The following is a 24,649-nucleotide window of genomic DNA, read 5'->3' as shown; positions in this document are numbered from 1 at the left end:
ATTGCATTAAGAAACTACAGGGGTAAAAGGACTCTGATGGCAAATATATACAGGCTCCAAACAGTAGTTGGGATGTGGACTACAATGGGAAATAGAAAAGGTGTGTCAAAAGGGCAATGTTATGATAGCCATGGGAGATTTTAACATGCAGGTAAATTGGGAAAATCAGGTTGATAATGGACCTCAGGAGAGTAAATTTGTGGAAAGTCTACAAGTTGTCTTTTAAGAGCAGTTTGTCATTGAGACTACTAGGGGATTGGCTATACACATCAAAGTTGCTGGTGAACGCAGCAGGCCAGGCAGCATCTCTAGGAAGAGGTACAGTCGACGTTTCAGGCCAAGACCCTTCGTCAGGACTGAAGGTCTATGTAGGTCACCTAGACCAGATGAAATATTCCCTAGAATTCTGAAAGAGGTAGGAGTAGAGATTGTGGAGGTATTAGTAATGATCTTTCGAGAATCATTTGTCTCTGGAATAGCTCCAGAGGACTGGAAAATTGTAAATTTCACTCCACTCTTTAAGAAAGGAGGAAAGCAACAGAAAGGAAATTATAGACTAGTTAGCCTGACCTCAGGCCAATGCCAGATGGGAAGATGTTATTGTTAAGGATGAGGTTATGGAGTACTTGGTGACACAGGACAAGATAGGACAAAGTCAGCGTGGTGTCCTTAAGAGAAAATCTTGCCTCACAAACCTGCTGGAATCCTTTCTGGAGATTACAAGTAGGATGGATGCAGTGGATGTTGTATATTTGGAGCTTATGAAGGCCATTGACAGGTTGCCACACATGAGGCTGCTTACCCAGTTAAGCACCCATGGTATTACAGAAAAGTTACTAGCATGGTTAAATCATTAGCTGATTGGTAGGAGGCAATGAGTGGGAATAAACAGATGCTTTTCTAGTTGGTTGCCAGTGACTAGTGGTGTTCCAGAAGGGTTGTGTTGGGACTGCTTCTTTTATGTTGTATATCAATGATTTAGATGATGGAATAGATGACTTTGCTGCCAAGTTTGAATATGATACAAAGATTGGTGGAGGGGCAGGTAGTGTTGAGGAAACAGGAAGGCTTCATAAGGACTTAGACAGATTAATGGGCAAGAAAGTGGCAAATGAAATACAACACTGGAAAATGCATGTTCATGTATTCTGGTAGAAGAAATAAATGTTCAGGCTATTTTCTAAATGGGGAGAAAATCCAAAGTTTTGAGATGCAAAGAGATTTGGGAGTCCTTGTGCAGAACACCCTGAAGGTTACCTTGCAGGTAAAGTCACTGTTGTGGAAGTCAAATGAAATGTTAGCATTAATTTTAAGATGTCTAGAATATAAGAGCAGGGATGTGATGCTGATGCTTTATAAGACACTGATGAGACCTCACCTTGGGTACTGTGAACGGTTTTGGGCATTTTATCTAAGAAAAGATGTCCTGGCATTGGAGAGGGTTCAGAGGAGGTTCACAAGGATGATTCCAGGAATTAAAGAGTATGAGGAACACTTGATGGCTCTTTGCCTGTGCCGCTGGAATTAAGAAGGATGGGGTGGGGGGGGGGGGGTTCTCATTGAAACCTTTCAAATGTTAAAAGACCTGGACAAAGAAAGGATCTTTCCCATGGTGGAGGAGTCTAGGACAAGAGGGCACAGCCTCAGGATTGAGGGCTATCATTTTTTTAAAAACAGAGATGCAGAGAAATTTCTTTAGCCAGAGGGTGGTGAATTTGTGGAATTTGTTACCACAGACAGCCCTGTAGGTCAGGTCATTGGGTGTATTTAAGGCAGAGCTTGGTAGGTTCTTGATTGAACACAGCATCTAAGCTTATGGGGAGAAGGGCGGGGAGTGGGGCTGAGGAGAGGACAAAAGGATCAGCCATGATTGAATGATGGAGTAGACTCAATGGGCCAAATGGCCTAATTCTGTTCCTATGTCATATGGTCTTATGGAAATGTGGCTTTGTATTGCAACATCCAATGGAGCTTTAAATGTCACACAAGTCACAGCCTTCCAATCTAAGTAGTCATTCCATATACTCAGCCCTCTTTGGCTGTCTTTGGATCAAGTCTCTCGGAGAGAACAGAGATGAAAATAGCAACAAGGAACAAGATGTCAAAGGATGTTAAGGATGTCAAAATTTAACTGTAGAGAGTTGGGAAGAGAAGTCAGTGTAAGAACTGTTTTGGCAATATCTAGATGAAGAAGAATAAAACTGGGAGTGGCAGGTCCCATTCAGCAGGAGGGACATTGAAGAAAGATGAGCTGTTCACTGTTCATTGCATCAAACGCTGCAGACAAGATAAGATAAAGATCTATGGGCCACATTTCCATTCTGATGAATCCTTTAGAAAATAATTAACAAGCTATTGCTTTATTTTAATACAGATTATATCCCAGACTAATGTGGAATCAATTACATCTTATTATGCAAGCAGATTTAGAAAGTACTCTATAATGCCCTTTCTCCCCACAGTTTCAGAAGTAGCCAGTATTTTAGAAGTGTAATCCTACCTTGTTCACATTTGCTAAGGACACCATACTTGTTACCCAAAGGTCTTGCAATCTCACAGAATCAGTGGCAACTCGTAAAGTTTTCTCCAACTTTAAGCTCTCACCCCAAACGCTCATCCAACCATCTTTACTCAGACTAAGGTAATGGTGTGAATTCTCCAGGTAGACTATACTTTGAATAGGTTCCTTTTGATGTGATGGAAGCAATATAATATCTCTCCACTGGGGAACAAGTGAAGACTTCACACGCTCTTCTTTTTCATAATGACCCAAAAGCATGAATGTCATGACTTTGTCCCAGTCAACAAAACCATCTCCTGTAACATCAATTCGGTCAAACAAATCTCCATATTCTTCTTCAACACCACGTCCAAGGGCAGTGAACATATTGTCAATAAAGGTCTTTCTATTAACTGGCACAAGTTCTTTAAAATTTGGTGGCTATAAGCGGAAAGAGCATATAAATACTGGTTTTATAATAAAATTATATGATGATTAATTACATTCAATCCTAAACTGTACTTGGCATCAAGTGGTACAGAGCAATTTTAAAGCAATGGGCTGTTAATAAATTAACATAAATTAATTTAATGAAGGTGTGTTACAATTTTAATATTTCCATTATTTGGCCTTAGCAAATAAATTCTATTCAGTAATACCACAAGCAAGTTAGAAAAATAGATTTGTATAAAATATTTTTTTATTAACAAACTGATTAATAGGTACAACATTTAACTTCAAATGACAAGAATTTTATTTAATAAAATGACAGAAACAATTTTATTTAACACATCACTAGAAATAGATTTGCTCCCAATAATTTAACTTAAACAACATTTTATCTCACTATGCTTGATCCTTTCTTTCAATTTGGTGGTTTTATGAGCAACTGTGCCAGCTTGGTATAACCTACTGGAGATTGGTAGATATGAGTGGCACATTTTATTTATGCCAATTATTCATGATCTAACTCTGCTAATAACAAAGCCTTAATTATTGGATACCCATTCATCCAGAAAGATGATAACCATAATTCCCATTTACCTGAAAAGGCAATATATAAAGTCATAGATAGAGTCGTAGAGAAGTACAGCACAGAAACAGGCCCTTTGGCCCATCTAGTCCATGCCAAAACCATTTAAACTGCCTTCTCCCATTCCCCTACCAGCTATGTTCATATTCAAACTTCTCCTAAACAATGAAATCAAGCTTGCATGCACCATTTGTGCTGGCAGCTCATTCCACACTCACAACCCTCTGAGAGAAGAAGTTTCCCTTCATGTTCCCCTTAAACTTTTCACCTTTCACCCTTAACCCATGACCTCTGGTTGCAGTCCGACCCAACTTCAGTGAAAAAAAACCTGCTTGCATTAATCCTATCTATACCCCTCATAATTTTGTATACTTCTATCAAATCTTCTCTCAATCTTCAATGTTCTTCAGAATAAAGTCACAACCTATCTAATCTCTCCTTATAACTCAGGTCCTCCAGACCCAGCCAACAACAGATTTCAAGGAAAATTGGAAGATCTGGTTCTAACTCATTCACCACAAATAAATGACATTCCTATCAATTGTGCATACTGATGACAGCTGCAGGTTGGTTGCAATATTTAACAGTATACAACAAATGTTTCAGGGATTTTTGCATTAATTCCTGAAGTCTGTATATTAATCAAATTAATATTTGAATTGTAAAAATCTGGCTTGAATGGAGTTTAATCTCTTGAATCCATAAGACATAGGAGCAGAATTAGGCCATTCAGACCAATAAGTGTGTTCTGCCATTCAATGATGGTGGACTTATTATTCTGTATCAATCCTATTCTGTCTCCTCTCTGTAACTTTTGACACCCTTACTAATCAAGAACCTTTCAACCTCTGCTTTAAACATCCCAAATGACTTGTCCTCCACAGCTATCTGTGGCAATGATTTCCAAAAATTTACCAACCCTCAGTCTAAAGAAATTCCTCCTCATTTCTGTTCTAAAGGGACATCCATCTATTCTGAGGGGGTCCCTTCTGGTCCTAGACTCTCCACTCTATCCAGGTCTTTCAATATATAATAGAGTAGAGTACATCTATCTAATAGATATTCAATATATAATAGAGTAGAATACATATACGTAATAGATATTCAATATTAAGATGAATCTAAAATAAGTTGACTGGTTCCAAGTCTGGTTTTAAAGTAGCTTTTCTTTAGAATAGAAGTAAATAATTGAAGTTTTTGAACTATGAACATACTATCAGTTTTTTCTACATTTGGGCACTACCTGGAGACAAAGGACAATAGAAATATATATCAAGGCCACATAATAAAATACATCGAGAAAATAAAGATGCTATAATAAAAATCCAATCAATTTCCAACCCACGAAGTTAAATTATGAATGACAACTCTGTGACTGTGTTGCAGTAACCATCCTCAGCCTTTTCTACAGCATTGAAATCATCCTCTTCCAGTTCCTTCTTTAAAAAACCTCTGCCCTTACAAGGGTCTATCCTTGTTCCTGTTCTGTTTTCCACTGTATCACACCCATTTGAAACCTTATCTTCCAATCAATGCATAACAGTAACTTTACCACTAGTAGACTTTACCAATCTACCAAATCTTAACTACCTTCAAGCTGTCGGAGTGTTCCTTTGAATTTGCACAGAATAAATTATTACTTCCCTCAGCTAATGTTTTTATTCCTCCTAATGAACTCCTCTAACCATCGTTTCAGGCTGAACACACCTTGGTGTCCAGTCTGACCTGTCGAGAGTTACACATCACTTGCATTCTCTATCATTTCTGATTTTCATGTCACTCATATCCCACTGCTACTATATACATCATTGGGCATCTTTTACCTCCAGCCTTAATTATGCTAACAAAGTTCTTACCAAATTCATGTCATTTATGTTCCATCAGTTTAATATTCAAAATGATGTACTGCATAAGCTAACTACCTAGCCTTCCTCATGAGAGCATGTAAAGATAGTGGCAATGAAACAATTCCCCTAAGTAGGGAAGTCAATAGATTTTAGGCAATTGCTAGAAAACCTAGAGGGGTCTTAAAATGACCTATTTATCAGCTCAGGGTTAGTCTTTGTGAAGAATTCATTATCAGAAACACAATGGAGGTAGAATTCTCAGATTTGAGAAATATATTTAAAGAACCATGTTTCTATGATTGGCTCTCCATTACAGCAGATCAAATGTGATATTAAAATTTATTTTCACCTAACTCCCATTATCTCTTACAGCTCTTCAACCTTCAAATGCCTAATCCTCTAATTCTGGTCTTTTCTGCATCATTTTCTTTTACTCTCCAAACATCAGTGACAGGTCCTGTGGTATTCCACATACCTCTAAACTCCCTCTCCAATCTCTTTCTCACTTTCTTCAATCTCTTTTATCCAGTTTGCATCGTGCAAATATAAATGACTGAGTATAGCATTATTTTTTTGCAAGAATATAACCATAAAATATTCAATTCTGCCTTGTTATCAACATGATTATTTACCTCAAATGACGAAGAGCTTGCATAAAAACCTACCATGAATACATCCTGTAACTTCATTATATCTTCGACAGTGAGCTGGTTTTCTAGTTTATCTGGAGCTTTTTTTGACATTTCCATTTCATTTGGATTTGGTTCAAGTGTTTTGAATTCATGTACATTTTCCACTTTTTCAGGCTCTACCAGTAACTGAATTGACATTCTTCAAATGCTCTAAGGTCTGTCAACAATCGAACAAAAAAAGCAGCCAGCAGTTTACCCTCATGAAATACATTTGTGACTGTGACTGAAGATTTATTATAAAATTTTGCCAGATTTTACTTAAGAATACATAAAAACAGTTTTGGCATAGAGTTTCAGCTTTGACACTTAATTATTTAAATTTGTGGCCTGCAGGCAGTTTCCATACAACACCCAATTCAAATTGGATACTTATTCATAAGCTTTTGTTGTGGCAAGAGTCGATGTTCACAGCAGTGTGCAAATGTAATTTATTGAAGCTAGCAGTTAGTTATTCAGGCTGTGTTGTAAGAGGGCCGACCATCAGTGGGCATGTTTAACAGGTAAAAAGATTATGAGAGCTAGTAAAATCTCTCTGACCTCTTGTTTAAAGCCTAGAATGAATATAAATAACTGGAACCTATGCACAGATGATCATGTTGCTGCCACCAGTAAACAACCTGCACTTTCTGATTTAAACACATCAACAATGGACTTACCTTTAGCAAGGTGAAGAAGCACTTCTATTTCTACTTGCAAACATCTGTTTGGTTTACCTGATGTCTTGCTGAGTCCCAAATTATGGCATTTCAAGTCAATATACTATCACCCATGTCCATTCCTTGAGATTTTACAGTTTGCTTCTCAGGGACAAAGGAGAAATATGACCTATGTTAACTGACAGTCATTCTGAACGAGATGGAAGAAAATAGGGTTCATAAAGCTATTTTTTTTCCCATTCTGAGCAACTATCCAGAATGTTCCATCTCCTTAAAATGTGCAGCTAGAGATTATTGCTGATTATCAAAATGAAAGTTTTGTTATTGTTATACTGGAATTAAGATCATAACACACAGAAACCATTTGAAGTAAACTTGAATACATAGGAATGTGGCTGGCAGTTACAAACACTGTGCTCCTGGGTGGATTTGGCTGTCTGTTTCCACTCTCCTTGAGGATTGTATCAATCATCACCTTTTCCTGAATGCAGTCTACTTTCAAATGTGCACATTACTTGCATGGTCACACATTGGAATATACTGCTGAATATAATCAAACTGGAAGCAGTCTGCAATCACAGTTTACACTATTTTACTGTCACCCCCTATGTTAACAGCCAAAAGCAGGAAACAAAGTAACTTTATACTTCACTCCACCCACTCATGTTCAAGCTCATACTTGTCTGACCTCAGGAAAAAAAACTTAAACAAAAATATAGTGAGAGGGCATCGTTAGTCTTGCAAGACCATGGATCTGCACCTGGAAAGTCTTCACTCTCCAGGGCGCAGGCCTGGGCAAGGTTATATGGAAGACAGGCAGTTGCCCATGCTGCAAGTCTCCCCTCTCCACGACACTGATGTTGTCCAAGGGAAGAGCATTAGGACCCATACAGCTTGGCAACAGTGTCCTCGCAGAGTAATGTGTGATTAAATGCCTTGCTGAAGGACACAACACGTTGCCTCTGCTGGGGCTCGAACTCACGACCTTCAGGTCGCTAGTCCAATGCCTTAACCACTTGGCCACGTGCCCACAAAAATATAGTAAATGTATTAATACTACACTACATAGGGCTGAACACAAATTTGAAGAAAACAAAGATCTTCTTTTGAGGAAATTATATAATTTTAACGTTATGATGACTTTAAGGAACAACAGAAATACATCTATAAAATGTGATTTTCAGAACTCAACAAACCGTTACTTTCATGCATTACTTAAACAAATGATCTAGCTTGGTGGTTGCCCATTGTCTCCGACGATGACAGAAAACCTGTGCGGGAGAGTCTTTAAAGTGGAAAAGCCGTTGTACTGGGCAGTTCAATTCTCTCAGCCTCAGAAATCCGGGTCCTGTGGTACGAACAAGCGTCACAAACTGGGGTCTTCCTTGGTAGCTGTGGTTGACCATGACGTCTTCTGTTCCTTGTCCTGCTCTTCGCTCTCCACGAAGCGCTGCAGTACCACCTTCCTGGCGGCTGGATCTCCCTGCAGATCTCAGCTGCCCAGTCCGCCGGAGCTGCCTTCTCATGCTGGGACAGGCATTCCCTTATCTCCCCTGGTCTAGCCCGCCTGTCCAAGCGGTGTACAGTACCGGGATGTGGCTGCTACCACATGCAAACAGTTACTTGGAGCCACAGGTGAGGGTTGAGTGTCCGATGGGGACCAAAGGTGAGTAAGCTGAGCTGACCCATAAAGGACAGGATAAGCCTCCTTCACCAGCGGTGTTACCCCTCCCTGGACACCTCATACACCCTAGTTTAGAAGGTCTAGTTAGGCAAGCCTCCTCCTACTCATCAGGTAACAATTAAATCTGTTTCTCATCTCCTTTAGTCTCAGGTCCGCCCGACATATTCGACCCACCAAACAATTCCAATAGATCCTCATTTCCAAATGCAAGGCTAAGGTATACATAAATCACATGAAGCACGCGGTGAAGAATGAGCCGCTAAACTACGAACAAAAATGCCAAGTTCTGGGTCGACCCCACAATACCTGCAAATGCGCAGGAAAAAAATCAACACTCTCATTTACCTAAGCTTAAAAAAAACGTTTATCAATATTGTTTGAAAAGAGGAGTTGAATCACGCCCCAATCATAGATTAGCAACAAGTCTAGAAACATTAAAAATATACTTGCCAGAGCCTTTTCGCCCAGTTAAAACACTGCAGTCAGGAAGTTGGAAACTGGTCAGGCGCGCACTGCGTTCGGCTCTTACTAACTTTACCTTTTGTGTCTACAGTAACCGAGCAACGGACCGTCGCTTCAGCCACGAGCTCCGTCAATCACAGAGCGGGGCGGGAAAAAAAATCGTTTGTCTGAAATAAGAGCTGTGTATACATAGTTCCCAGCTCCATCCTAGTATTTACCCGCCTCACCCCCCTCCACGCCACCTGCTGAAGTCAGAGGAGACAGTAATGGCGAAGGTCTGTAGCCAATTTAGCGCATTTGGATCCACCGCACAATACCATACATAATATGGTGGCGCAGTGGGAAATTAAGTATAGAAAATGACTTCAGATGGAGACACAAGAGAGGGCTGAGGCTGGAATCTGGAGCAAGAAAATAGAACTCAGCGGCTGAGCAGCATCTGTAGGAGAATGGGAACTGTGGATGGATTGAAACCCTACATCAGAACTGTGGACAGCTGATCTGTGCTGCACCTACAGTATACCCTATATTCCAGTATACATACTGAAAACAATGTACTTACTGTAGTTTAAGGAATTATTATTCTTCAGAAGCTTCACCTATCTAGGACTGAAATCACTGGTACAAAGATTAACATCTTCAGAGAACACATTTGCAAGGAAGCCAGGCTTCTGCACCATATCAGCATCTCATGTTGTTCGTCCATCATCGTCGTCAATGAAGATCTCGACACCATTGGTGTCGAGACTAGCGCATGATTTGGATTTAAGTGAGGGAGAGTTGCGTAGCGTCAGCCTCACTCTCTCTTCCCAATTCCCATCTGGATCCAGTGGCAAGACAGAGTCGAGACGGCTGGAGTTGGGACTAGGCGCAGTGGATGACCAGGATGTCTTTTGTGTCTTGTTGCGCTCTACATGTTCCATGACGCTTGCAGAGACCGCCTTCTTGACCGTTGGACCTTCCATTGGTCTCGTCCGCTCAATTCACCGGAGTCTGTCGACTATTTGATACCCATTGGCCACCCTCACCTGGGTTAGCCGGCTCGTCGAAGCCGTTGCCGGGGTGTGGCCGCTGTCGCATGCAAAAAGCTACGAGGAGCCATAGGTGAGAGCTGAGTTCCAGGTGGGGACCAAAGGCGGACTAACTGCCTTGAAAAGGACGCAACATGTTCCCCCACCAGACGTGCTACCCCCTCCCTGACACCCCATACACCCCTCAGCAGCTTAGCAAGCACAGCAAGTGCCTAAAGAAAGATCCTCCATAGACAACACTTCTGAGCTTGCTAGTCCTTCATCACCGGGTCAAAATCCTGGATCTCCTTATTTAACCGCATGAGGGAGGACCTACACGAGAACTGGGACACTTCATATATTAGGTTACCCACTCTCTCATTGCTAGCTAAGGAGATATCAAACGCAAACACTGTAGATCCCGAAATAAAAACAAATCCTGAAAGTCTGAGTAGGTCAGGCAGTGCCTGTGGAAAGATATCCAGTTAACTCTTCAGGTCAAAGGCAATGTGAAAGAACAGAGAAGAAAAAAGTTAATGACATATTGGAATGAAGCAGTGGGGGATAAGAAAGGGGAAGAGAATATTTGCAATAAGCTTACATGGTTAAACTCCTTTGTCTATATTTTATTGCTAATAGCAGATACTGCGATGCCCAGCAGATCAGACTGCACTAACGGAGAGAAAAACTGGCAGCAATAGCAGAATGATGAGTTGGAGCAGACAAAGCTCCATCAGAGCGTGGAGTCCAGAGTTTGTAACAGGCTGAGACAGCTGAGTTATTCAAAGATGAGAGAATCTGCAGATGCTGGAAATTCAAGCAACACACACAAAATGCTAGAGAAACTCAGCAAGTCAGGCAGTGTCTATGGAAAAGTGTAACCAGTCGAAGTTTCCAGCCGAGACACGTCATCAGGACTGGAGAAAAAGAGATGAGAAGTTAGAACAAGAAGGTTGGGTGGGGAGGAAGAAGTACAAGGTCGTAGGTGATAGTTGAAACTGGGGGGGAAGGGTGAAGTAAAGAGATAGGTGAAAGAGATCAAGGGGTGGAGAAGGAGGAAACTGGTAGGAGAAGGGAGAACACCATGGAAGAAAGGGAAGGGGGAGGAGCGCCAGAGGGAGGTGATGGGTAGGTGAGGAGATAAGGTGAGGGAAACGGGAATGGGATTGGTGGGGGAGGGGGGCAATTACCGGAAGTTCGACAAATCGATGTTCATGTCATCAGTTTGGAGGCTATGCAGATGGGATATAAGATGTTGCTCCTCCAGCCTGAGTGTTGCCTCATCATGACAGTAGAGGAGACCATGGACTGACATGTTGGAATGGGAATTGGAAGTAGAATTGAAGTGGGTGGCCACCGGGAGATCCTACTTTTTCTGGCGGACAGAGCATAGGAGCTTGGCGAAGCGGTTTCCAATCTACATCGGGCCTCACCCGATATACAGGAGGCCATACTGAGACCACCAGATACAGTAGATGACCCCAGCAGGCTCAAAGATGAAGTGTTGCCTCACTCGAAAGGACTGTTTGGGGCCCTGAATGGTTGTGAGGGAGGAGATGTATGGACAGGTATGGCACTTGATCCCTTGCAAGGGTAGGTATTACGAGGGAGTCGTGTAGGGAGCGATCTCTGGGGAAAGCGGAAAGTTGGGGGTGGGGTATTGAGGGAAAGATATGTGTGGTGGTGCTGGGATTCCATTGGAGATTGCAGAAATTACAGAGAAATATATGCTGGACGCGGAGGCTACTCAGGTGGTTGGTGAGGACAATAGGAACTCTATCCCTGGTGGGTTGACGGGAGGATCAGGTGAGTGCAGACATGCACAAAATGGAAGAGATGTGGTGAGGGCATTATTGACAGTGGAGGAAGGAAAGCCACTTTCTTTGAAGAAGGAGGACATTTCATTAGTTCTGGAATGAAAAGCCTCATCCTGAGAGCAGATGTGGCATTGACGGAGGAACTAAGAGAAGGAGGTGGCATTTTTATAAGTGACAGGGTGGGAAGTTGTATGGTCCAGGTAGCTGTGAGAATCAATGGGTTTATAAAAGATATAAGTAAATAAATAAAATGTCTCCAGAGAGAAAAATCGAGAAAGAGGAGGGAGATTTTGGAAATGGACCAGGTAAATTTGATGGTAGGGTAGAAGTTGGAGGCAAAGTTGATGTAATTGACAAGCTCTGCATGTGTGCAGGAGGCAGCCCCAATGCAGTCATCGATGTAACATAGGAAAGGTTGAGGACTGATACCAGTGTAGGCTTGGAACAGACTTTTCCACATAGCCAAAAGGCCAGGCAAAGCTAGGGCTCATGCAGGTGCCCATGGCTTCACCTTTGGTTTGGAGGAAATGGAAGGAGCTGAAGGAGAATGTTTTTGAGAGTGAGGACCAGTTCCACCAGACAGAGCAGAGTGATGGTGGAAGGGAATAGGTTGAGTCTGATATCTAGAGAGAAGTGGGGAGTTTTAAGGCCCTCCTGCTGTGGGATGGAGGCATCGATGTCCATTGTGTAAATGAGATGACTGAGGCCAGGGAACTTGAGATCATTGGAAAGATCCTGAGCATATGAAGTGTTGCGGATGTAGGAAGGGACTGATGGGTGTGTGTGTGTAGGGGGGGGGGGGAGGCGAATACAACAGAGTCGAGGTATGCAGATATAAATTTGGTGGGCAGGAACAAGCAGAAACAATGGGTCTACCTGGACAGGTAGGTTTGTGGATCTTGGGTAGAAGGTAGAAACAGGAGGTGCGGGGTAAGAGAACAATGAGGTTGCTGGCAATGGATGGGAGATCCCCAGTGTTAATAAGGTCCATGATGGTGCGGGTGACAAAGGGTGCTCCTTGTGGGGTCCTGTTCAAGGGGTAAGTAAGATGAGGTGTCTGAGAGTTGGCGCTGGGCCTCAGCAAGGCATAGATCAGTCCGGCAGACTACTACAGCACCGCACTATCTGCAGGTTTGATGGTGAGTTTAGGATTAGTGCGGAGAGAGTAGAGAGCAGTGCGTTCGGAAGGAGTGAGGTTGGAATTGGAGGAGCGGTAATGTCAAGTGGTTGATGTCGACAATTAGCAATGAAAAGACTACAGCGGGTGTACAAGAAGAGGAGGGCTGAAGACGGGCGAAGGGTTATTCGTGCGGGCAGGAGAGACCTTGCATAAGAAGTCGGCGGAAGAAGAGCTCAGCATTGTGGCGGGCGCGTAACTCGCTATGGCGTGGGCGCACGGTTATAGAGGTGAGAACCTTTACTGAGAACAGAACGTCCTGCGTCAGAGAGGGGAAGGTCAGAGGGAATATTGAAGATCCGGCGCGGATGAGAAGGGAATCAGGGGGAGGGGGAAGAGGGTTGGGGGTTGCAGGGAAGGTGGGGTGGGAAGAAGATGGAGTCTCCAAGGACCCAAGAGCTGACGGTGAGACCAGAGTGACGTGGGATTTTAGTGGTGGTGGGGAAAGTGGAAACCAACAGCAAGTAAAGCCCCGGCCTGGAGGGGCTGTCAGTCAAGGTCCAGGGTGGAGTCGGAGTTGGAGGAAGCGCGATGTGCACTTTGAAAGTGTCCGAGTCGATGGAATCCGCATTGATGGCGGTGGAGTCCGGGTTCTGAATCTGCTCGGGATTGTTAGAACCGTTGAGGTTGGCAACAGAAATCGCGGTCTGGGGACGTCCGTGCCTGCCGGGGTGAGTTGTTCCTTTCACTTGTCTTGGGCCTTGACTGGTCAGGGGGAGTAGGATGGAAAATTAAATGGCAAGTAATCGATAGCTCTGTCACTCCTGTGGATTGAATGCAAGTGCTCTGAAAAGCAATTACCCAGTGTTAAGAAGATGGCATTATGAACCCTCCTTTCTTAACCTTTTTGACCTGCAGGAACCCTTGAAATAATTTTCAGGTCTCAGGGAGCTCCTGCGTAAAATTATTATATCTGCAGCTCATCTTCAAAACATTCTGCAATGTGGCCTGCATTTTCTTGAAAGTACTCCTGAAATTCCCCTTTCAGTGTTGTAGCAGGAGATTGGTATGCTCTTTGTCCAGGTTTTCACACAGTTCTTTAAACATTCTCAAGTGAACTGGTCTTGTTTAATAAAGTTAACCATTTCTGTAGCATCATCCAGAAGTTTTTTTCATTTCATCTCCAAGAGTTTTTGACATCAATACCTCTCTGTGAAGTGTTGTGACATCAGGATTTTCTTTTTTTACAGTAGAAACAAAGCCTGTCATGGAGCCAACCATTGATGGGGCACCATCAGTACAGATCAGTTCATTTCTTCCAAAACAGACCATTTCCAGATATGAAGACAAAACATTAAATATATAACTCTTGGCCTTTACCTGTTTTGGATAGCTCCTTACAACAGAAAAAGTTCTCTTGAATTTTGCAATCATTTACAAATCTTACAAATGCTACAACATGACACTTATTGGTGGAATCTGCTGACTCATCAACCTGGAGAGAGAAGCTGTTCTTTCCCCCCAGTTTATCCTGCTAAACCTCTTCAGCATCATGTGACACATCATCAGTATGATGACTTATTGTACTGTTTGAGAGTGAAACCTTTTCAATTTCTTGTACATCTTGTCCTAACATTTTAACCATGAGAATTTTACATGCTGGTATTATTAGGTTCTCACCTACTGTGTGTCTTTTCCTTTTCTAGGTAGTAAGTTCTACTAAATAACTTAACCTTTTACTGACTGTGACTTTATTAACAAAAGCTTTACTGTGTTTTGAGATTCCAAAAGTTGTTTAAAATTATCAGCACTTTTACATACCATATTGCTGTGATTTGTAGTTGTGTCTTTTCAATTTTGTTGGAGCCATTGCTGCATTTGTAAGTTGTTTGCCACAGACTAGGCACAATCGAATAGGCCAACTTGGATTACCAGTCCATGTAAAACCCATTGGTAAGTAGCATTCATTATAAAAATGCACTTCATGCTCATCAGTTTACTCTCCTTCCCACCGTGCAATACAGTACTGAACAATTATCAACAGCCTCTCCTATCTCACATCAAAAACTGAGAATAAACATCCTCCTACTGTGCACTGCCATACTGTGCTGAGAGACCTCTAAAGAGATTGCTCATGGGGCTGCTCGGTCACTGCCCACCACTGCCACCAGTAGTATCACGCATCACATGGAGTTCAATAAATAATGTTTTTTTAAATCATGATCTCTCATGGAACCCCAGTTGAGAAACCCTGCCAAGACTAAACACAAGAGATTCTGCAGCTGCTGGAAATCCAGAGCAACACACACAAAATGCTGGAGGAACTCAGCAGATCAGGCAGCATCTACAGAAATGAATAAACAGGCATGTTTCAGACTGAGACTCCCCCTTCAGGACTGAAAAGAGGGAAGACACCAAAAATTTTTTTTAAAAAATAGGACAAGCTAGAAGGTGATAGGCAAAGCTATGTGAGTGGGAAAGCTAAAGGACTGGAGGAGGAACCTAATAGGAGTTGACCTTGTATGGGTGAAAGGGAAGGAGGGGCATCAGGGGGAGGTGATAGGCAAATAAGAGGAAAAAGGCCAGAATGGGGAAGAGGGGAAGGAAAAGAAAAAGAAAGAGAAAAAAAAAATACCAGAATAAATTGATGTTCATGCCATCAGGTTGGAGGCTGCCTAGACTGAATATGAAGTGTTGCTTCTCCATCCTGAGAATGGCCTCATTGTGGCAGAAGAGGAGGCCATGGACCACCTGTTGAAATGGGAACAGGGATAGGAATGAAAATGGTTGGCCACTCGGAAATTGCACTTTTGGCTAATGGAGTGGAGGTACTCAACAACGTGCTCCTCCGATTTACATTGGGTCTCAGCAATGCATCAGGAGTACAGGATACAATTGATGATCCAAACAAATTTGCAAGTGAAGTGTTGCCTCAGCTGGAAGGACTGTTTAGGGCTCTTGGATGGAGGTGAGGGAAGAGGTAAATGGGCAGATGTAGCATTACTGTTGCTTGCAGGGATACGTGCTAAGAGAGAAATTAGTGGGGAGGGAAAATGGACAAGGGAATCATGAAAGGAGCAATCCTTGCAGAAAGAGGAAAGTGGGGGGAATGTAAAGATGTGTCAGTGGTAGGATCCCATTGAAGATAACAAAGCAGCAGAGAATGTGTTGGATGTGGAGACTCATACAGGGCTTTTTCCAGGGTGGATATTCGATCTAGATAGCCTCCACACTGATGGCATGAATATTAATTCTGGATTTGTTTTTCTTTCCCCCCCTTCCCTTCGACTCCTCACTCTGGCTTCTTAACTCTTCTCAGCTACTACTCACCTCCCCCTACTGCTCCTCCCATGGTCCACTCTATCAGATTCCTCCTCCTCCAGACCTTCACCTTTCCCACCAGCCTAGCTTTACCTATCGCTTTCTAATCTTGTACTCCTTCCCCTCCCCCCACCTTTTTATTCTGGCGTCTTCCCCCTTCCTTTCCTGTCCTGAAGGGTCTCAGTCTGAAATGTCAACAGCTTATTCATTTTCGTAGGTGCTGCCTGACCCGCTGAGTTCCTCCAACATTTTGTGTGTGTTGCCATGGACTATAATTGTCAATTTATCTCCCCCCCCAACCCGAGAAATAATCTTAATTAAAATTTACTCTTTTTACAGCCAAAAAACTGAAGCTGGTAAAACAGAGGTTTATATGCATCCATGTGTCAAATCTGGGTGAGTAATTTCATACAAGCAATTTTTTAAGCAAATCAGCTCACATTTAACCAACTGAGTACTCCAGACTTGCTGCTTCTACTTTTAAATTATGGCTCACCCTGATAATCACAGCAGTGAAGTGACTTATAAATAAAAACTCCTTGATGAACTAATGTTAAACAAACATTTGTACAATATGTGCAAACTGTTAGGTATAACAAAGTCCCCTGCATCGTATTTAGCTTTCCCACCCATCCCTATTCTGTATTTGCAGCTCAGACAAAGACAATTTACAATTTCAGATTTATTTGCCACTAATCATGTTAAATACATAACTTGTCTCTTTGCCAGCAAGTTAACTTCAGAAACAGAACACCAATATTTACACAAAGGAATGTTACATTACGATATGTTAAGGCGCAAATTCTTTTGGCTTCATTGAATACTATAGCAAAAGTTATGCAATATTTCTTACTGAGAAATCATGAATAGCTACAATGTTTACAAAAATATGGTGCAAGTTGACAATTATTTTATTCAACACCTTCAAGTCTTGAAATAGATGTTTTAATTTATACAGTTCTGACTATTTAAATTTACATAAAGGTCAACCTTTGAAGGTTGAACATTAAAAAGCTTCACAAATGCAGCTCCTAAGCAACAGTTTTGAATGTCTGCAGTATCAAGTTAGTTTGGTGGATTAGCCGGTTGGCGCTCATGAATACATTGAGTGCCCTGTTTAAAAGACAAAAGCATATTTTAATTGTCTAATATAGAATTTCAAAACAATTTTTAAAATCACAACTCTAATTACACAAAAATATTTTGAAATCGTGTATTTAAAAAAAAATTACAATATAGTGACTGGTCACTGCACAATTAGAAATATGAACAAGTAAAACCTGGACACATTTCCAAGTGAAGAATCACATACAGAATATCATAATATAAAAAAAACACCATTGTTTAATCTCAGGCCATACAAGATGTTTAGTTTCAATGTCATTTTTTTAAAAAATAAAACAAGCTTACAATATTTGCATGGAGAAATAGGAAGCAGAGGGCTATTTCTGCAATTTTACCAAATTTTCTAGTTAACCTTAGTATTAATGGCATACTAAAACACATTAACAATGCCAAAACTTTTTAAGACAAATATTTCCCATAGAATGAATATAAACAGTTTCTTTTAAATTGAAATACTCACTTTCCATCTTTGAAGTAGGTTTTTAAAGTATCACTGAAGCTTTTGGAGTATTTGACAAATTCCTTCTTTTGGTGTTCAAGTGCCTAAAAGCAATAAAATTTTGAACTTGCATAAAAAATAATTTCAGACCTGCACAATTGTTGAGAAGCTTAAGAACAGTTTGATCCTTAAATGTTTACTAAATTTTCAATAATTAACATTTGAAACACTATTTATTTATTTAGCAATACAGTGCAGAATAGGCCCTTCAAGCCGCGCCTCCCCAGCAACCCCCAACAGACCTGACTAACCTTAACATGCAACAAATTACAAAAACCAATTAACCTACCCGGTATGTCTTTGGACTGTGGGACGAAATTGGAGGACCCAGAGAAAACCCATGTATTCCACAGGGAGATGTACAGAGACTCCTTACAAAATGGGCACCAGAATTGAACTCCAAAAAGCCCTGAGCTGCTCTAGTGTTGTGCTAATTGCAGTATTACCAGGGCACCCTCAACTTAGAATATAAAATGCTAAAAGTCAATTACAACAAGTGTGTTAACACCCAGAAAATATTCCAACAGGTGTCTAATGGAGCTCAAGAATGCCAGTTCTTTCAGTACAATACTTGACTTACTCTATCATGCATCTAATTGCACTTGTATCACTGCTTCCTTTTGGGGGTCTGACATGGTAAAGGAACTGTTAAGGAAAGGTCAGGTTATAAACAAAATGTTCATACCTCACACTTTTTCACAAGGAAATTCAATGTATTTTGAAATACATGATCTTTCAGCATTCTAGAGTGCTATATACTTCCCAATCTTTAACATGATAAGCATCACTTTAAATATCACTGATTAACAGTTGAAAGGAAAAATCTGTGAACCTTTTGCAGTTACCTGGATTTCTGAATTACTCAAAATGTGGTTTAATCTTCATCTGAGTCACAATAATACAGTGGTCCCCAACCACCGGGCCGCAAAGCATGTGCGACCGGGCCGCGAGCCGTGAGGAAACGATATGAGTCAGCTGCACCTTTCCTTATTCCCTGTCATGCCCACTGTTGAACTTTAACACACACGAGGTCATCAGTGACCCAAGACGTGCAAAGGAATGGGTCCGTGACCGATTTGTGAATGTTTCCGGTGAATCTTCCACGTCAGCGCGGGGAAAAGATCAACTCCTTGAGCTTGCAAATGACGGTGGGCTGAGAAGTATGTTTGATATAACATCCCTGCCGGCTTTCCGGATCAAAGTCAAGGCTGAATACCCTGAGATGGCCATGAAAGCACTGAAAACGTTGCTTCCATTTCCAACATCATATTGCTGCGAAGCGGTGTTTTCTGTGATGAATACAACGAAAACTAAATTGCGGAATAGACTGGACATAAGGAACCCCCTTCGAGTATCGCTGTCTCCCATCACCCCTCAATAGGACCGTCTTGTTGCAGGAAAACAAGTCCAAGGCTCCCACTGATTCAGCGATATTGGTATGTTACAATGATTTCAAATGTTCATAAGAGGAAAATATGCACTGTGTGTTTAATATCCAAACGTTACTTAAAATATTATGATACTATTGACTTATAAGTGACTTATAATTCAGTGGTCCCCAACCTCTGTGCTGCTAAGAATGCAGCGGTACAGTGGTGGCCAGAATGCACCCAGCACACCTTGAAGAACAAAAGCCTAAATAAGCAAGCTAATTAATTAGGTGCCGCCCGGCACGTACATGTTCGTCCAGATCAGATGCGATTGCGTCGCCTCTGATCTGGGCCGGCATTTACGTGTCGGGCAGCACCTAATGAATTAGCTTGCTTATTTCGGCTTTTTTTTTTTAAAGATGTGCTGGGTACGTTCCGGCCACCGCTGTACCGCTGCATTCTTCATGGCAATGTGTCGGTCCGTGGCCCAGAGGTTTGGGACCACTGTTATAATTGACTTATCACTATATTCATGCGAGAAAAATATGCGCTGTGTGTTTAATATTAAATTCGTTAGATAAACCCCTTTAGAAACAAAATTGAGTGTATTAGCCACTTACAAGTGACGTACAGTTGACTTCTCAACTATATTCCGGTCATGATTAACACCCAACCCCACCCCCTGGTCTGCAAGGATATTGTCAATATTAAACCAGTCCACGGTGCAAAAAAGGTTGGGGACCCCGCAATGATAGACAAACACAATCTGCTAAACTAATAACACAAACAATTGTACTATTTCTCATCAATAATGAGTACACCATTTAAACAATCACAGTCCAGGTTCAACAAAGTATGTGCATCCCTGGGGTAATGCCTTCTACAAAAGCTATTTGGAGTCAGGTGTTCCAATTAATGAGATGAGATTGGAAGTGTGGGTTGTAGAGGTGCCCAGCCCTATAAAAACGACACAAAAAGTCAGGTTACTGACAGAGACTGCTCTTCTCAAGAAAGACTGTTTATATGCACTATGCATCGATCAAAACAGCTTTCAGAAGACCCTAGAAGACCAATTGTAGAGATGCATGAAGCTGGAAAAGGCTACAAAAGCATTTCTAAAGACCTGAGTGTTCTTCAGTCTACAGTAAGAGGTATTACCCACAAATGGAGGGAATTCAGTACTGCTGCTGCTCTTCCTAAGAGTGGGCATCCTGCAAAGATCACACCAGAAGGACAACATTCAATGCTGAATGTGATGATAAAGAACCCAAGGGTAACAACAGAAGTCCTGTAGAAATCTCCAGAACTTGCTAAAGCCTCTGTCCATCTGTCCAGTGTAAGAAAAACACTGAACAAGAATGGTGTTCATGGAAGGACACCATGGAGGAAACCACCGCTCTCCAAAAAAATACATTGCTGCACATCTCAAGCTTGCAAAAGACCACCTGGATGTTCCACAATGCTTCTGAGACAATGTTCTGTGGACAAATGAGACAACAGTTGAACTTTTTGGCAAAAGTGTATACTGCCATGCTTGGAGGAGAAAGGGCACTGCACACCAGCACTAAATTCTCAACCCAACCATGAACCATGCTGGAAAGAGCATCATTGTTTGGGGCTGCTTTCCTGTTTCAGGGCCTGGATAACTTGCAATCATTGAAGGAACAATGAATTCAAAATTGTATCAAGACATTCTAGAGAATATCGGGGTAGCAGTCTGTCACCTGAAGCTTAATAGAAGTTGGATGATGCAACAAGACAATGATCCAAAACACGAGTAAATCAACAACAGAATGGTTTAAAAAGAAAGTCCGTGCTTCAGAATGGCCAAGTCGGAGTTCAGATCTTAACCCAGTTGAGATGCTGTGGCATGACCTGAAGAGAGCTGTTCATGCTAAGAATCCCAGAAATACTGATCAACTGAGTTTTGTATGAAAGAATGGTCTTAAAATTCCTCCTTGCCATTGTGCAAGTCTGATCAGCAGCTACAGGAAACGTTTGGTGGACGTTATTGCTGCTAAAGGGAGGTTCTAACAGTTATTAAGCACAAGGGTTCACATACTTTTTCCAGCCTGGACTGTGAATGATTAAGCAATGTGTTCAGTAAAGACATGAAAAGTACAATTGTTTGTATGTTATTAGTTTAGGCAGATTGTGTTTCCTTATTATTGTGAGAGATGAAGATCAGTCCACATTTTATGAGTAATTAATACAGAACATCAGGTAATTGCAAAGGGTTCACAAACTTCTTGCAACTGTATGTGGCATAACTTTTACATCCATAATTATTCAAAACATATCACTCCTTTATCAGAATAAATCTATAGGTTAATGTACTCAGCATGAGTGTATGAACATACAAATGTCTCTGTCGATAACTATTAGGAACTGATAACTTTATAGCATTGTAATAGTATTGGTAGTGTTATAATTTGTTCTGATTTAATTTAAATACACTGGTTGTTATTCAGTTAAACTGTCGTTTATATTTTCTATAACCTTTTAATTATCTCCATGAAACTTTGGCTAATTAGGATAACTTAATTAGACCAAAATGTACTGGTCCCAATTAACTGGAATCCACTGTAAAATCAGAATATATTGCCTGTCAGTTCACCCAATTATTTCTATTGAATGTTCAAAATAATTTTATATACATTGTATATACTTCTGTCTTTTATCAGTGCAGGTGTCAGACTGAAATAAAACTTGGTAATATAATACAATACAGCTTCACATTTTTTTTTTTTTTTTTTTTAGAACAAATGTGTTATTCAACTTTTCACCAGAAGAGTTTCATGACAAGGCAAGGACAGCATGAACAAAACACAACAGTATAAGCTGGTAACATTTGTCCTGATAGCTCCCTGTAGACTAATACTCACCCTGCGGTTCTGGTACTGGTATTTTTTGATAACATTGTTCACAGTGTCGAGCAGCTCCTTTATTGCACTGGCAATATCTCTGCAAAGAAAAATCACCACATGGCATCAACAGATCTAAAGGATTTTATGTTTCAATTCCACTAAAATGTTTTAACAAAAAGGCATTTTTTATCTGTATCTAATTTGAGGAGTCAGGAAGACATTTACCATTGGTGAGGAAAAGAAAGGACATTTTAAAAGTCACTTAAAAACCCTGAAATTTAAACCCAACAAGTTAACTCAGAACCCTACATGAGCAGAATTTCCAATCTAAGATGCACCATAAAATTATCATTTCTAAAGGTTAGGCACAAGTTTAAATATACAAATAACTCATTGTGAAAAGAGTGATGTCTGGTGAAAAAATAAATCAGGTCAATCAGGTAAATGTGTCTTTTGTTTTAGACATGAGAAACCTGAAGTCCAGATGATCCAGGTTTGAGGGAAGAGCCCATGACATGGCATCTGCTGTTGACCTGTTGTGACGGTTGGCAAACAGAAGCAGATCCGTGTCGCACCTCAAGCATCACCAACCTCTCAAAGGACTTCATCACAATGGATGCAAGTGCTACTGGACAATAGTCACTGAGGCAGGTTACTGATATAAATGAAGCCTTCTTGCACCGGTTACCAGTATAACTGAAGTCTGCTTGAAGCAGATGGATAGCTCAGACTGCTAAAGCAAAAGGTTAAAAGACATCAGTGAATACTCCAACCAGTCGATTAGCACAGGTCTTCAGAACCCAGCCAAGTACATTGTCTGGCTCAGATGCTGTCTGTGGATTCACTATGTTGAAGGATGTTCTCACATTGGCTTCAGAGATTGAAATTACAGGGTCTTAGGGGGCTGTGGGCGATCTTACAAATGCCTCCATATCTAGTTGGTCAAAGTGAGCATAAAAGGCATTGAGCTCACCGGGGAGTGAAACTTGTCGTCATATGTCATTTAGTTTCACTTTGTAGGAGGTGATAACATTCAAGCCCTGCTACAACTGTCAAGCATCTTCCTGTGATTCAAGTTTGATCTGGAATTGGCTATTTTGCACATGAGATGGTTTTCCAGAGGTCATACCTAGACTTCTGGTATCTTACTTGGTCACCAGACCTGAATGTCACTGATTTAGCCCTCAGATGGATTGTGGGTCTCTTGGTTCATCCAGAACTTCTGGCTGGGGAAGACTCTGAATGATTTTGTTAGGACATATTCATCCACGACTGATTTCTGTGACAACTATGGCGCATTCGTTCAGATCCTCTGATGAGTCCTTGAACATGGCCTAGTGCACTGATCTGAAGCAATTCTGTAACCGTTGCTCTGCCTCCCGTGACCACATTTACTATACGGGCCATGCTCTCTCCTTGTTGCTGCCATTAGGAAGGTGGTACAGGAGCCTCAGGACCCACACCACCAGGTTCATAAACAGTTATTACCCCTCAAATTCACTTGCCCCATTACTGAACTGTTCCCCATGACCTACGGACTCACTTTCAAGGATTCTTTCTCATGTTTTTGAAATTTATTGCTTATTTATTATTTTTTATTTTTCTTTCTAGACCAAAATGTGATCTAGCTATGTAATGGTCGGCATTCCTAATCATAGGGTGACAGTGGTTGAGTGTGTCGGGTTGCTATTGATACAGCTGATAGGTTGATGATAATTGGGCAGATATTTCTTCAAGCAGAACTGATTGAAATCCCCAGCAAAGATTTGAAAGTCATGGGGTAGGCAGTTTCCTTTTGCTGATCACAGCACACAATATATTGAGTGTTTGCTTAACAGCTGCCTTTGGTGGTAGGCAAATTCTCAAGGAGGAGAATTCTCTTGGTAAGTAGAATGGATGGGACTTAAACAATGGATTTCCAGGTCAGGAGAACAGGAGTGTGACAATACTGCTTCATAGGACCACCACAAAGAGTTTATAATAAAACAGACCCCCACTTCTTGCTCTCTTCAAATTGGCTCTCAGATCTGACTACCATATTCAGTGTGTCTGAGGTGAGCTATGCCTGTTAAACAGAATGCAGTAAACCCTCATTTCCCTTCGATACAGCAATCTTGCCCTTAGGTTCTCTATCTTGTTCTCCATTGACCGTACATTTGCTAACAAGAGAATTTTATACAGATGTTTTAGTCTGGCTTTGAGTCCCCCTACCAACCTCTCTTCTGGCCATGGCAATGAACCTTCATCTGCTTAAAGGTGCCATGCCTGCATATTGAGAGTCAAGTCTAGTGAGTCATTCAGTTCGTAAATTAGCTAATTCGTTTAGACATTCAAAAAAGTACACTACTTAAAGGGAAATCACCAGCTGCAGGTTGCAGTGATAGTGCTTCATAAAAAGTGCACCTACAAGTTTTGTGAGCTGCCCACACAAAACTCACCGTATTGCCAACATCATTTGAATGACTGGTATCACAAAATGTCTACAACTTCAGATTAATCAACATTTGATCCTCAATAGCTTTTAAAATGTTTTAACATAAAACAAACACTGAATAGAAACTATTGCAAGTTATTTACTGCCAGACACAGCAGCCTTACAAAGATTAGTGTATTCATTTGGGTTAGAACAATCATAATCAAAGGAGGATA

The 24,649-nt window shown here is 41.3% G+C and overlaps 2 protein-coding genes across 7 annotated transcripts in view; both read right to left on the bottom strand.

The window, feature by feature from the left end:
- Positions 1-8,927, bottom strand: part of LOC140195915 (cilia- and flagella-associated protein 337-like) — a 50,918-nt gene extending 41,991 nt beyond the window's left edge. For 2 of the 3 annotated variants that reach the window (XM_072254584.1, XM_072254585.1), the window contains exons 1-3: positions 8,863-8,927; positions 6,046-6,229; positions 2,501-2,941 (exon numbers count right to left, since the gene is read on the bottom strand). In XM_072254584.1, coding sequence (XP_072110685.1) covers positions 2,501-2,941; positions 6,046-6,210 — 606 coding nt within the window. In that variant the 5' untranslated portion in view covers positions 6,211-6,229; positions 8,863-8,927. The remainder of the gene's footprint in view (positions 1-2,500; positions 2,942-6,045; positions 6,230-8,862) is intronic. The other variant, XM_072254586.1, reaches the window with a different exon arrangement.
- Positions 8,928-16,803: 7,876 nt separating this feature from the next.
- Positions 16,804-24,649, bottom strand: part of pdcd10a (programmed cell death 10a) — a 47,384-nt gene continuing 39,538 nt past the window's right edge. For all 4 annotated transcript variants that reach the window (XM_072255398.1, XM_072255400.1, XM_072255397.1 and 1 more), the window contains exons 6-8: positions 22,019-22,097; positions 17,725-17,807; positions 16,804-17,252 (exon numbers count right to left, since the gene is read on the bottom strand). In XM_072255398.1, coding sequence (XP_072111499.1) covers positions 17,171-17,252; positions 17,725-17,807; positions 22,019-22,097 — 244 coding nt within the window. In that variant the 3' untranslated portion in view covers positions 16,804-17,170. The remainder of the gene's footprint in view (positions 17,253-17,724; positions 17,808-22,018; positions 22,098-24,649) is intronic.

The sequence above is a fragment of the Mobula birostris genome, chromosome 4 (genome assembly GCF_030028105.1).
Source record: "Mobula birostris isolate sMobBir1 chromosome 4, sMobBir1.hap1, whole genome shotgun sequence".
NCBI classification, from domain to species: Eukaryota; Metazoa; Chordata; class Chondrichthyes; order Myliobatiformes; family Myliobatidae; genus Mobula; species Mobula birostris.
The sequence above is the reverse complement of the archived record's forward strand: the minus strand, read 5'-3'. Positions and strand labels throughout refer to the sequence as shown.